Below are 12,058 nucleotides of genomic sequence, written 5' to 3'. Positions count from 1 at the left end.
AAATTTCTTCTAAACAGACTCCTGATAAAGCATTAAAACTGTGGATTATTTTTATTTTTCCTTGTCAAAAGAGCTTCGAAAAACTTAATCAGTGAAATTTTAAAAGTAGTAATAATTAAAAAATGAAGAAAAACAAAAAAATACCAACTTCCTTAAAAATGTGTTGCAAGCAAGAACTAAATTTAAATGAGGATAGATCATACTTAGTGCTACGTATGAATAAGCAGAACAACATAAAAAAAATTCTTATTCACATTGTTTTGCTTTATTCCAAAATTAAATTGTTGCACACTAAAATCAAACAATTTATACAAATCATTATCATAAAAAGGAAATTACAAAATAAAGAATTTAGTATTGTAACATACTTTTAAAATAAGTACATTAGCGGATGAAACACTGCATGGCCTGCAAATTAATTTTACCCTCCAGTTAGGATACCATTTAACCAGCAGAAGCANACCTTACCATCATTTTGGAAATAATCATTAGTGTATTACTCCATCGTTTTTTCTTCTTTTTAAGATTGTTCCCACAAAAAAAATTTTTTAGTTGGGTCTAACAATAAAAAAAACGGCTTTTTGTAGCGATTCAGAAAACCGGAAAAATCAGTTATCCGGAATAGCGATGGTCCCGATCGTTCCGGATAATCGGTTCCCTACTGTATATATATATATATGTGAGTGTGTTACCAGCAAAGTACAAAATGGATCTCCGATTTGTCTAAATGTTATTCAAAATGTTATTCAAGCCTGCCATGTTGCAACAAGTAGGATAAATTCTTATTTTTTATATAAAAATTTTGTTTCATTTTGAACAACTTTTATTTTTCGTTACGCAATTTGAAGAATTTTTTTTAATGGCATTCTCATTATTTTTTAAGAATAGTATTTTTATTTTGGAGAAATGCACATCAATTACATAATAACCTCATCAGGATGTTTTTTTCATACTTTGCCCATTTGTCATTCCATAGAATGCCTAGGTATTACATAGATGCCTAGAGAAAGTAAGTAATACTTTGCATATTCCATACCTTGTCAAAAAACATCCGGCATTATATACAATGCCGGCATTTCATACTTTGCTGGTAACATATATATATATATATATTCCTCATTGGCCAACAATAAATTTTAGAAAAACAATTCTGTTGTTCTCATCAAAATTTTTTCCCACAAAAAATTTTATGAAATATTTATTAGAAAATTTGAGTATTCAGTTGTCAGATTATACCATACAAAATATAAGTTTTTCTTTAATGCCTTTTTAGCTGAAAATTCTCTAAACATGCTCTTTAGAATAGATTTTGATATTTTGTCGATTTGCAATATTCCAACTAGAAACCAATTTGAATTACTCTTTCATTGCATTCTATTTTATTATTCAATTCTATATACAGCATTTTGAAATTTAAAAAAAAAAAAAACTTATAAGAATTTCCCTAATATTAGTAAAATTGTTTATATATTATTTTAAAAAAAGGTTAAGTACTTCATAATACAAAGAATTAGAAACAAATTTTATAAAAGCCCAATCTTAACAAAACAAAAAAAAATTTCTCTATTTCATCACTTTTGAGCTACTGCATGAAAAAATCATAATAATAAATAAACCTAGTTTTCATCTGAAATTACAAATTCTTTAAAATTGTGAACTTATGATGTCTTAGGGTACTCTATCCTTAAATCATGGTGCAACTTTTTTAATTATTTGTTAAACAATTTAACCTCTTATTAGTCTTCTAAATATGTCCCTACATTTAACTTTGAGATTATTTACTCATAAATTTTATACTCTTAATATCTATGATAGCACTTTTAAGTATAAACTTTCTCCTTTCCTCAAAAATAAAATAATCTGAAAGAGATATTTCAAAAGCAATATGACTGGATGTTGTAATATGATATATTTTAAAGAAAAAAACAGGAAATAGAAAAAATCTTAAAAAAGCATTAACTGAAAAAAAAAACCAGATATTAACCAAGCTTTCATTTTAATCTATTTAAAAACAAACTAGACAGTATTTTTTGCATGCTTTGTAGATTTTACTTATTTAAAAAATAAAAACAATCCTTCTCACTTTAGCAAAGACAAAACAGCTGAAGAAACATTTTTAAAAACAATAGACTTTTTTTGCATTTAAACATACAAAATTTTTATTTTGGAAAAGTTTCAATTTTTGTTGTTTCAACCATAATCACATCAATTCTCTACAAATTACCTCAGTGATATCAAATTGATTGATCAATTTTTCTGTAATCCCAACAAAAGAAAATTATTTCTGGTAAATCGCATTAAAAGATTTGATAATGTTCCTCTTTGGTTGTTTGAGATTTAATATGAATCAACGATGCATGGATTAAACCACACACCTTCCTCAAACTCAAACATTTCATTGGCGTGCAGTGCTTCCTGTCTGATCACAGATCTGGCTTCTTATAGGTCATGACGCACAGTTCTAAAAGCATTGAAGGCACGTGTAACACACATGTGTTACATCTTTTTCAAAACTTAAACATTGTGGGGCAAATTTGAATCCCATGAAATCCAGCATGTTGGCAATCTTCATGAAATCGTTATTGATGATCAAAGTAGTCAAATAAGTGGCAATTTTGACCATATCTTTACGCTAATGGATATGTTTCAGAGAAAATGTTTAATGAGCAAATTCAGCATTCAGTTATCATTTTGACTGTTCAGGAAAATATACCTTTCAAATTAATTGTCATGTGCAGGGATGAGAGTAGTTGGAAAGTAAAAAAGAGAAAATTCAAAAAAGTGCAATTTTCTAACTTGTAAACCATGTGATTATAAACCCCGATGATTAGTTTTAAAATTGCATGAATATATAAATATGAATCACATGCATGATTTTAAATTAAGTTAAATCACGTGAATATGAAACTCTATATCGAATTTAAAAAATGCGAAAATACAAAGCATGATGCTTAATTTTTAGATCAAGTAAATACGAATCACGGTGCGTAATTTCTAAATAGCGCGAACATGAATCCCACTGTCTAATTTTTAAAGCACGCATAAATATGAAAATCGATGCTTGATATTACAACCGCAAAAGCGAATCACGACACTGGATTTTAAGCTCACGTGAACAGGGATGATTGTGAGCCCAAGCCAAAATTCTGGAAAATTTCTTGAGTTAAAAAAAAAAGTTTAAATTTAAAAAAATTTATACAAGTTTATTTTTCCTTTTTCTCAACATTTCATAGTTTACTTAAATTATATTTACAATTTTACACATACCTATACCATTTACACATACCTATGATGACCTGGAGAAGTAATTGAAATTTACAAATATGTCTTTTTCTTGAGTTTATGATTAAAACAACTATTTACTGATAAAAAATGAATATTAATCATGATTATAAGCTTATAAAGTATCTCTCTGGCTCTCCCTTACAAACAAATAAAATAAACTGTGTTTTTAAGTTCCACCTTTGAAAATTTGATTTCCGGAAACTTCTGTGATCAATGATTTTTTTAAATGTCTGGACCTTCAATCTCCGGAAACTTCCGGATCACTGTTAGTGAAAAATCCGGAAATCCAGATTTTTTACGGAGCACAATCAGCCCTGCGTGAATACGAATCGCTATGTAGGGTTTTAAAAGTGCGTAATTACAAATCGCAATATTGATTTTTAAATCTCGTAAATAAGAATAGCAATGTACGACAATTAAATCGCCTGATTAGGAATCACAACGTTCAACTTTTAAATCAGGTAAATACGAAAATCAATGTTTGAGGAAGGAAAGAGGGCTTCGCTACTTTTGCTTCGTGGAAAATTTAATTCCTCATAATATATTTTAACTTGTGCAAACAAAAATTTCAGCGGAAATTAGCGGGAAAAATGGAAAAATCAGAAAAAAAAACGGGAATCCGCGGAAGAATCACATCCCTGCATGTGACAGATCTTTGTATATAAGCCTGATTGCCTGCAGCACTTATTGCCTTCCGTGCCAGCCCTCAACAAAACAGAACCGCCAATCTGATTATCACGTTTTTTACCTATATCAAATGGTTTCCAAGCAAAATGGTTCTGCCCACATACATCCCATAGTATAAGATATCGAAATATATAATTTTAAAAAATTCAAATTTTTCAAAATTTGACGACCAGAAAACCCTATGAATATCAATGAAGCTGAATATTAATGGTATTTGAAAGAAACACTTATTGACAAGCTTCATTTCAGTTTTAAATTGGATGTGTTATCATTAAAAAGTTTCAGAAATTCTTGTTGAATATTTTTTTATTAAATCATGCATTATAAAATATTTAGTCTTACCAAATTTCGTTTTTATTTTGATAAAATAATTCTGGAATTTGAAGCTTGTTTCTTCTTTCTCTTTCTTTAAAAAAAATCTTTATATGTGATTTGCTATCTTTTCATATCAAAAGAAAGAGAGAGAGAAAAAAAAGGAAACAAATAGGTTTTTATTTGGGAACAGGAAAAGTTAAAATGATCTTCTGCTTACTGTTGCATTTTTTTCTCTTTCATGACATTAAACAATCGGTAGTTATTTAAATGCCCTTTAACTAATAACAAGATATTATTGGATGAAAATTGACATATATTGTTCACTTTTTTAACACGAAAAAAAAATCTATATTCCAGAGTAGTCAAAATCAGAATAGTCAATTTCAAATAAGAGACTTTCTACTGCATTATATTTTTTAGGCATAGTGATAAACAATAAATGAATATTAAAAATAAACTTTACAGAATACCATAAGTTTTCATACCACTAGTTTTTTTGCTTCCTGAAGCATATAATCCAGGAAAATCTTTAGCTACGTCAGGACTCTCCATCATTCTGAAATAGTAGATAATTGAGCTGCTTTAGCATATATTTTGATAGCAAGTAATTTACACTGGTAGTCAAAGCTTCTATAGAAGCTAGTATATCATTAAAATAAAAAGGCTTGGCAAAAAATAATACAAATTTAGGTGTAATGGTTTTCTCTATTACTGACAGTCTAAAACTAAACTCAGCGGCGCGACAGCCCATGAGGGCCAAGGCCTGCTGTGCCCATCTCAGTTTTCCTGACCTTGGGCTCTGGGGTGCAGGAGCAGATGTTCCGGTCAGCCGAACGTGGAACCCCCAGTGTTTAGTTCCCAAGCATGCTTGGTACTCACTTATTGACCCACTTAAGGGATAAAAGGTTGAGTCAACCTTGCCCGTCCTCTGGATCGAACCAGGGACCTGTGGCACGACAGAGCGAAGCGCTACCGCTCAGCCACCGGGCGTCGCTGATAGTCACATTTGAAAATTTCACAACAGTCTGGAAAATAAAAAAGAATTTTCTTAATAACCTTTAACCTGATGGTCTGATCTTAACATTCTAAGATGGGATCTTAATGGTTTAGGAGCATAACCTTAAAAATGCTGATTAATCAGTTATCTATTAATTAAGTCATAAAATCAGACACAAAAATGTATTTTATCTGAATAGTGAAACTGTTTCTCCATAAATTTGAATTCATTCTCAAAATATAGGGGGGGGGGAGAGAGGAAGCTGCAAACTGGAAAATGTGGTCTTAGATCAAAATAACGGTTGACCCCTTAATGTTAATTCCACTTTTTTTGTATTTTGCCTCATTTCATTCAATTTATGTTTATTATTTTTATCATTCAATTTATTAACAGTAAAAAAAATGTGAATTGCAAGGAAAACAAATTTTTACTCTATTTTAATCTACATAATTTTAAAATGACAAAAATCCAAAATCTGAAGGGAATCAGTCGACTAGTTCTTGAGAAATGAAATTTAAAAATATGACCCTTTTGAGATGGCAAAATAAGCAACAAAAAAAAAACTACAATTATGAGGTGCAATCTTCCGAACGCTCTTCTGACCAAAATATAGGAATAATATTTTCCAGATAAAGACTATCCCCACGAGTGTAATAGGGCTGGAATGCACCAGTTGGATGTTCCAGTACTTTTCTTCTAACCACAATGCCATTCTTGTATATAATTCAAGTATTGCATGTTTTCATTTCATAATTCTTTAAATTGCATATTGTACAATATATTAAAAAATTGTGCTTTGTTAAGAAAATTTAAATAAATAGATTCCATTCGAAAGAGTTGGAATTTTCCCCCCTTTATAAACAGTTTGAACTATACCAATTTATTATTTAAGCAAAAAAAAAAAATCCAAACTTTGAAATACATAGAAATAAACATTACACTTCTAAGAAAGGCATGACTGAATATATCAAAACCTGTGCAATTGAGAGAGAAATCAGATAAGAGTTGAACTGTAATTACTATTAGTACCGCCAAATATTATCAAATTAAATATAAAGTTCGAATAATTACAATTCAACCCTTCTTTGTTTCCTCATTCAATCCAACTGGTATAGATGTTTACAATCCTTTTTCCTTATTTGTGATTCCCTAGACTTCAATACAGTTTGTATTTTTACCTTGTTTGAATACTAATTTGCGTACCCTGATGTTAATTTTTTTTTTTTAACTTTTCTTGTCAAGTTTCTAAAATATATATTAAAGGCAGTAATAAAGAAATACTATGTATATTTAATAACATGAAATTTACAAAATTTTAAATTACAACCATAGAATATATTCCTTTTTCAGAATTCTTCCATCTTTCATAACAGTAGAATAAACTATAAGCACTATAATATAGGCAGCCTCTATATTTTAAAAGTCAAATTTGCTAAAAAATAAAAACTCACTAGAACTAAATCTTAATTGTTCAAGGGGTGATCTTAAATATACTATTTAATGCAGGTCCTATTTAAGTTACGAAATCAGACTCAAAAACATACTTTCTCTGTATAAATATAACTGTATTTTTCTTTTTTTTTTATGGATTTAGATTTCTGACTCCTAAACTATAGGAAGTAGCTGCAATCTGGGAACTATGGTCCCAATAACCTGGTCAGGAGAGTGGTTGCAAGTTTTGACCCCTAAACGTTAATTTTACTTTTTGTGTACTACGTCTTCACCATAGAATTCTTTAAGTGAATTTAAAAATTTTTTAATACCTGACTATTTTAAATTTTGATTTCTAAGGAACTAATTCAAAATCCATTTGAATTGAAAATTCATTTGACTAATTCAAAGTAGTAATTCATTTTTTTCTTTTGCATACCAGGGTAAGTTTAAAAAAATTATAAAGTAGTCATCACCATGTACAAAGATCACTATAGTGCAGTCAAATTTGACCTCGTAAATTGTTCTACAAAATACAAATTAATACTAAAATTTGTTTCAATTTAATCAACAAAGATATGTATATGTATTTGTTACAGTATAGAGATTTTTGATGCTGTCTCAGCTGACATTGAAATGCATTAAACAAACGCAAGCTCGTAATCCTGATTTTCTTGATAAAAAATATTTTGTCGCTATTAGTACTGATTTTTAGCTTTTTGTCTTGATTTTCTGTTTTTGTGTGTTCAGAACATACACGATTCCTTCTATAACAAGTGCGAATTTTTAAATATAACCCGGTCAAATTAGATTTTTAGTTCGAACTAATTCGCAGAAAGCAGGAAATGATTTTATTTCACTTGGGCATCCCAAACAAAAATTATATGGGTCTGTTAAGTGAACTAAGCTTTCGAAAACCAAAAATCTGCGAAATGTGTAGCACTTTTATAGTTATTGCTTCATTACTTCTAAAGATAGCATTATACGCAAACTTTAACTAAAAACAAAATTAAAAATCAGTAAATTCTGCATGGGATAATATAATTGCTAATTAAATTTGATTTAATGAATTTCAGTAATCAAAATTGAGAAAAAATTTTTGCTTCACTTAAAAAATATTTTATGCTTCCTTACAAACACTCAAGAATTGTAAATGCCACTCTAATTGGAAAATAATAGATATGAAAGTTTTAGAGCATCAAATTCTTCCAAGGAACACTATTTTCATAATTTTGCTCATTTTTACACAGAAAAACTAAAAAGAAAACAAAAATGACAACTTTTTTTTTTGTTGCATATACTGAAAGGAATCAAATTCATTTTTTCTTTTTTTAAACTTTTAGGATAGCATTAGCTGAGATGTTCTGAGAATCTTAGGTGAAAGAAGTATTGGACCACCATGTTTAATTCCTTATTTTCGCATCGACATTAAAGTTCAATGATTTCTAGTTTTCACATACAGTAGATTTGGGACATCATTTAGAGCGGAGTTTATTTACACGTTATTTTCTTTTTCGAATCGCAGTAACAAAGCAACACGAAGTTATGGAAAAAGCTTTCTTTTCAGACAATTTAAATCACCAATTGCTTATAAAAAAAAATAGCAATGAGTAACAAGACAGACGCATTTCCAGAAATGTTAAATGCAATGTAGCAAATAATAATAATAAAAACACACTTAATAGCAAACAAAGAAAAAAGAAATAAGTTAACAAAATAAAACTAATAACTAAATATAAAAAAATATATAATAGGTTATAACAAAAATAATGTTCATTTTTTTTTAAATTTCTGATTCTCTAGGCAGAAGATGGTCCAGAAATGTTTTCATGCGCTTTAAGAATATCCTTGAGAACTTCACGTTCGAATTTTTTTTTTACATAAGATTTATTCTTCCTCATATTTTCAAACAATAGAATGTCATCCTCAGATAGACAATTAGTACAAGTGTGGCCCTTGCAGTTTGCACCTATAACTGAATATTTCAGCCTTCCTATAAGAACAAGGAGCTTTATATCTATTTTTACAGGAACATGAAATATTGTTCAGCAGTTTGTGAGGTGCTTGTGATAGCTTTGTGGTATTTGGTATCAGAACATTTTTTATGGTATTCCAGGCCTACAAGAAAGTTTTATCTCCATAGTTCCACTTGAAGGCATACCCTCAGACAGTGTTGTTGAGCAACTGCCTCAGTTGGAGATAAAGTTGCAAATTTGAAATTAACCTTTGAGAGTGTCTTTTGAAAGTAATGTAAACAAGCTAAACTTTGTTGTCTTCCATATATAGGGACTCTAAATTGGCTTCTTCATCAGAAACCAGATCAGACATAGCTTTAAGATCATTAAAAACTGAAGCATGTCTTTGATGGCTGGTGCTCCGCTGGAAAATGTTGACAAATTTTATTTTGCCTTGCATTGAAAGGGTGAAAGTACTATTGCAGCCACATTCCACGCATTATTCCTTTCATAAACTTTTTCTTTAATACAATCAAACCCCTCTATAGTGAACCTTCAATTGACTGAAATTTCGGTTCACTATAACCAGGAGTTCACTATATCCGTACTGCAAACAATTTTAACTATTTTTTCCGAACTGCTTCCTTTTATTACAAATTATTTAAATAAATGACCAATAAAAAAAAAAATGTACAAAAATTATTAAAAAATAATATGTAGTAACAAAAAATTTTTACTTTTATTTTTTATTACTCTTCATCTTGCGCAGCAAAAATTTAGGAATGGCCTGTATTTAGAGATAGGAAACTGAGATAGATGAAGCAAACTGGTTATGGCTACATTTCACTCAATAGATGGTTTTTAAAATTATATGTATTTTATGTGGTATATATTATATGTATTTTATACAGCATATGTATTTTATGTAGAAATTTCAAAATTCCCAAAAAATGAAGAAAAGATCAGTCGAAGACAGAAAAAAGTTCATAATATCCAATTTCCTCTCTTCTTTTGGTTCACTTTATCCACAATAAACAATATTATATGTATATAGCAAGGTATGGAAGTGAACATTTTGTTCACTATATCCAGGAGTTCACTATAAACCATATTTACTATAGCAGGGTTTGACTGTAGTATTTATTGTTTCAATAGTCCTGATCTCATGTGCAATTTGTCTGCTTTTCCTTTTCTCCAAGAAGGTATCAATGGTACACTTCAAACAAAATACACTTTTTCTAAAAACAAAATGTGCCATATATGATGACTATCTTTTTCTTACTGGCTTCAATAAATGCTTTAAGACTACATTTCTTAATTATTTCTCTATTCTTATTCTTCTTTACACATGAAACAAATAATGTCCACCTTAATAACCATTTATGAAGCATTAAATTTTAGCAACAGTTGAAACTCAAATGAAAGAAAAAAGCCGAACAAACGAAAGTTTGTTGATATTATAACGAAAGTAGTTAATTTATTTTTTTATGTATCTTTGCAAAGGAATGAACAAGATAAGGAAATTGTACACGAACTGAAAGCAGATTTAAATGCTTTTTAATTTACTTAACTTTTACTTCTCCCTTGGAAGGGCAGTTTTGGGTTACAGATGTTTAAGAGTAAGTGTAAAGCTTTTTTGAACCAAAATGAAAAATGAGGCTAATTTTTATTATCGATTCTGACCAAACGGCTAAACCAAATTTAGAGTTTAAGTATATCAATTAATGCAGAATTTAAAGATTTTTAATTGAGCTTCATGAAAATTTGCAATTTAAATATTATGAGGCAAAAACCAGAAATGTGCAAAAAATTTTGTAGTTTCTTGGCTCCCAAAAAATTTGCCCACTCCAGAAACCAGCATAATCTCATAATATTCGTACTGCCCATAATATTCATATGCCCACAGTAAAATAAAATTATTACCAGCTTTCTAAAAATCAGTTCGAAGCACCGCATTTGGGGAGATTTCCATATCTTGATCTGTGACAGAATAATCGCCAAAACTTGGCAACTTCCAGGCAGTGGCCTGCAAGAAACTAAAGAAATACATCACAGAAAGAGACCAACTCGAAAGATATAACTTGTAGCTATCTCTAAGCAAACATCTACAAGTTTGTTTGTCTTTCAAAAAAAAAATATTGCAAGTTTAAAATCTATTTGGCACCTTTTTCATCCATTTGGAGTGACAGATCACGATACGGAAATACCCCCGGCGTTTTTCCTATCTAATTTGAAGTAGCAATTCAAAATTTTTCTTTCTGCATCATTTTTGTAAAACATCAACTTTGGAGGTATAACTCATAATATCCTCAGCAACGAACTTCTGCATGCATCTCCGTAATTATCCATCAGACGTTTACATCCATCAGACAAGGGATACTTAAGCTAAACAGAAAGAGGTAATTCCTAACGTTTAATGAATGGGGGGGGGGGAAATCAGTCCTTAGAAAAACTTCGGCTCACTTGTTTAGTGCTTCCTAAGTTCTTATAAGTGTGTCACATACTAAATAGAATCATTTGTACGCCGGTATAATGCTAAAAACAAATTTTTCAAATTGTAGCTACACTTTCTTGTACTGTATAATGGTAAAAAAATTACAAACAAATTTTAAAGCTTTATTGATTAGATAAAATGTTCATTAGAGATTACTTTTCATAATGTATAAAAATCTACGAAAATTTAAAGCTATGTACAATATTTTAATAAAAATATTTCTTTACGAAGACATATACCAAATCTACAACCACAATTATTAACATTTAAAGGGCGAAATTCATAAGAAAATTTGCAACGAAGAGAATAATGTAAGATATGTATTGCTTTGACAGTGGTTATTTACATATAGACAAGAAGAAAGCATGATGCACTGATATTACTCCATAAATATCATGATTCCTTCTTTGATTTTTAGTAGCTTCAACTTCAAGTTAAAAGGTGGCGCTAAAAACATATAAGAACCTGATATGGATCGGTGATCGTGTAAAGCTATGGGTGGTGGCGCTAGTGGTTAAATTGCTCTCGCAAGATTTCCGGGTTACTGCTTCCGATATATTTTTACGCCGCAGATTGAAAAAACGCCCCATCATATTATTGCATCGTATCTTTTGCAGTATTTCACATGTACCGAGTTCTTTCTTTCAGCCTTTAAACTTCAGTATTATCATATTAATAACTCTCTAAAAAAAACTCAGCGGCACGACAGCCCATAGAGGGCCAAGGCCTACTGTGCCCATCTCAGTTTTCTTGACCTTGGGCTCTGGGGTGCAGGAGCAGATGTTCCGGTCAGGTGGTCAGCCGAACGCGGAACCCCCAGTGTTTAGTTCCCAAGCATGCTTGGTACTCATTTATCGACCCACTGAAGGGATGAAAGGCTGAGTCAACCTTGCC

The 12,058-nt window shown here is 30.2% G+C and overlaps 1 protein-coding gene across 14 annotated transcripts in view; it reads right to left on the bottom strand.

Moving 5' to 3' along the window:
• Positions 1–11,573, bottom strand: part of LOC107446425 (ralA-binding protein 1-A) — a 56,351-nt gene extending 44,778 nt beyond the window's left edge. For 2 of the 14 annotated variants that reach the window (XM_016061060.3, XM_071187789.1), the window contains exons 1-2: positions 10,835–11,529; positions 4,773–4,843 (exon numbers count right to left, since the gene is read on the bottom strand). In XM_016061060.3, coding sequence (XP_015916546.1) covers positions 4,773–4,842 — 70 coding nt within the window. In that variant the 5' untranslated portion in view covers position 4,843; positions 10,835–11,529. Of the gene's footprint in view, positions 1–4,772; positions 4,844–10,593 lie in introns of all 14 variants that reach the window. The other 12 variants (XM_016061063.4, XM_016061058.3, XM_071187792.1 and 9 more) reach the window with 12 other exon arrangements.
• Between the last annotated feature and the right edge of the window lie 485 nt (positions 11,574–12,058).

Source organism: Parasteatoda tepidariorum, chromosome X1 (genome assembly GCF_043381705.1).
Source record: "Parasteatoda tepidariorum isolate YZ-2023 chromosome X1, CAS_Ptep_4.0, whole genome shotgun sequence".
In the NCBI taxonomy this organism is placed as follows: Eukaryota; Metazoa; Arthropoda; class Arachnida; order Araneae; family Theridiidae; genus Parasteatoda; species Parasteatoda tepidariorum.
The sequence above is the reverse complement of the archived record's forward strand: the minus strand, read 5'-3'. Positions and strand labels throughout refer to the sequence as shown.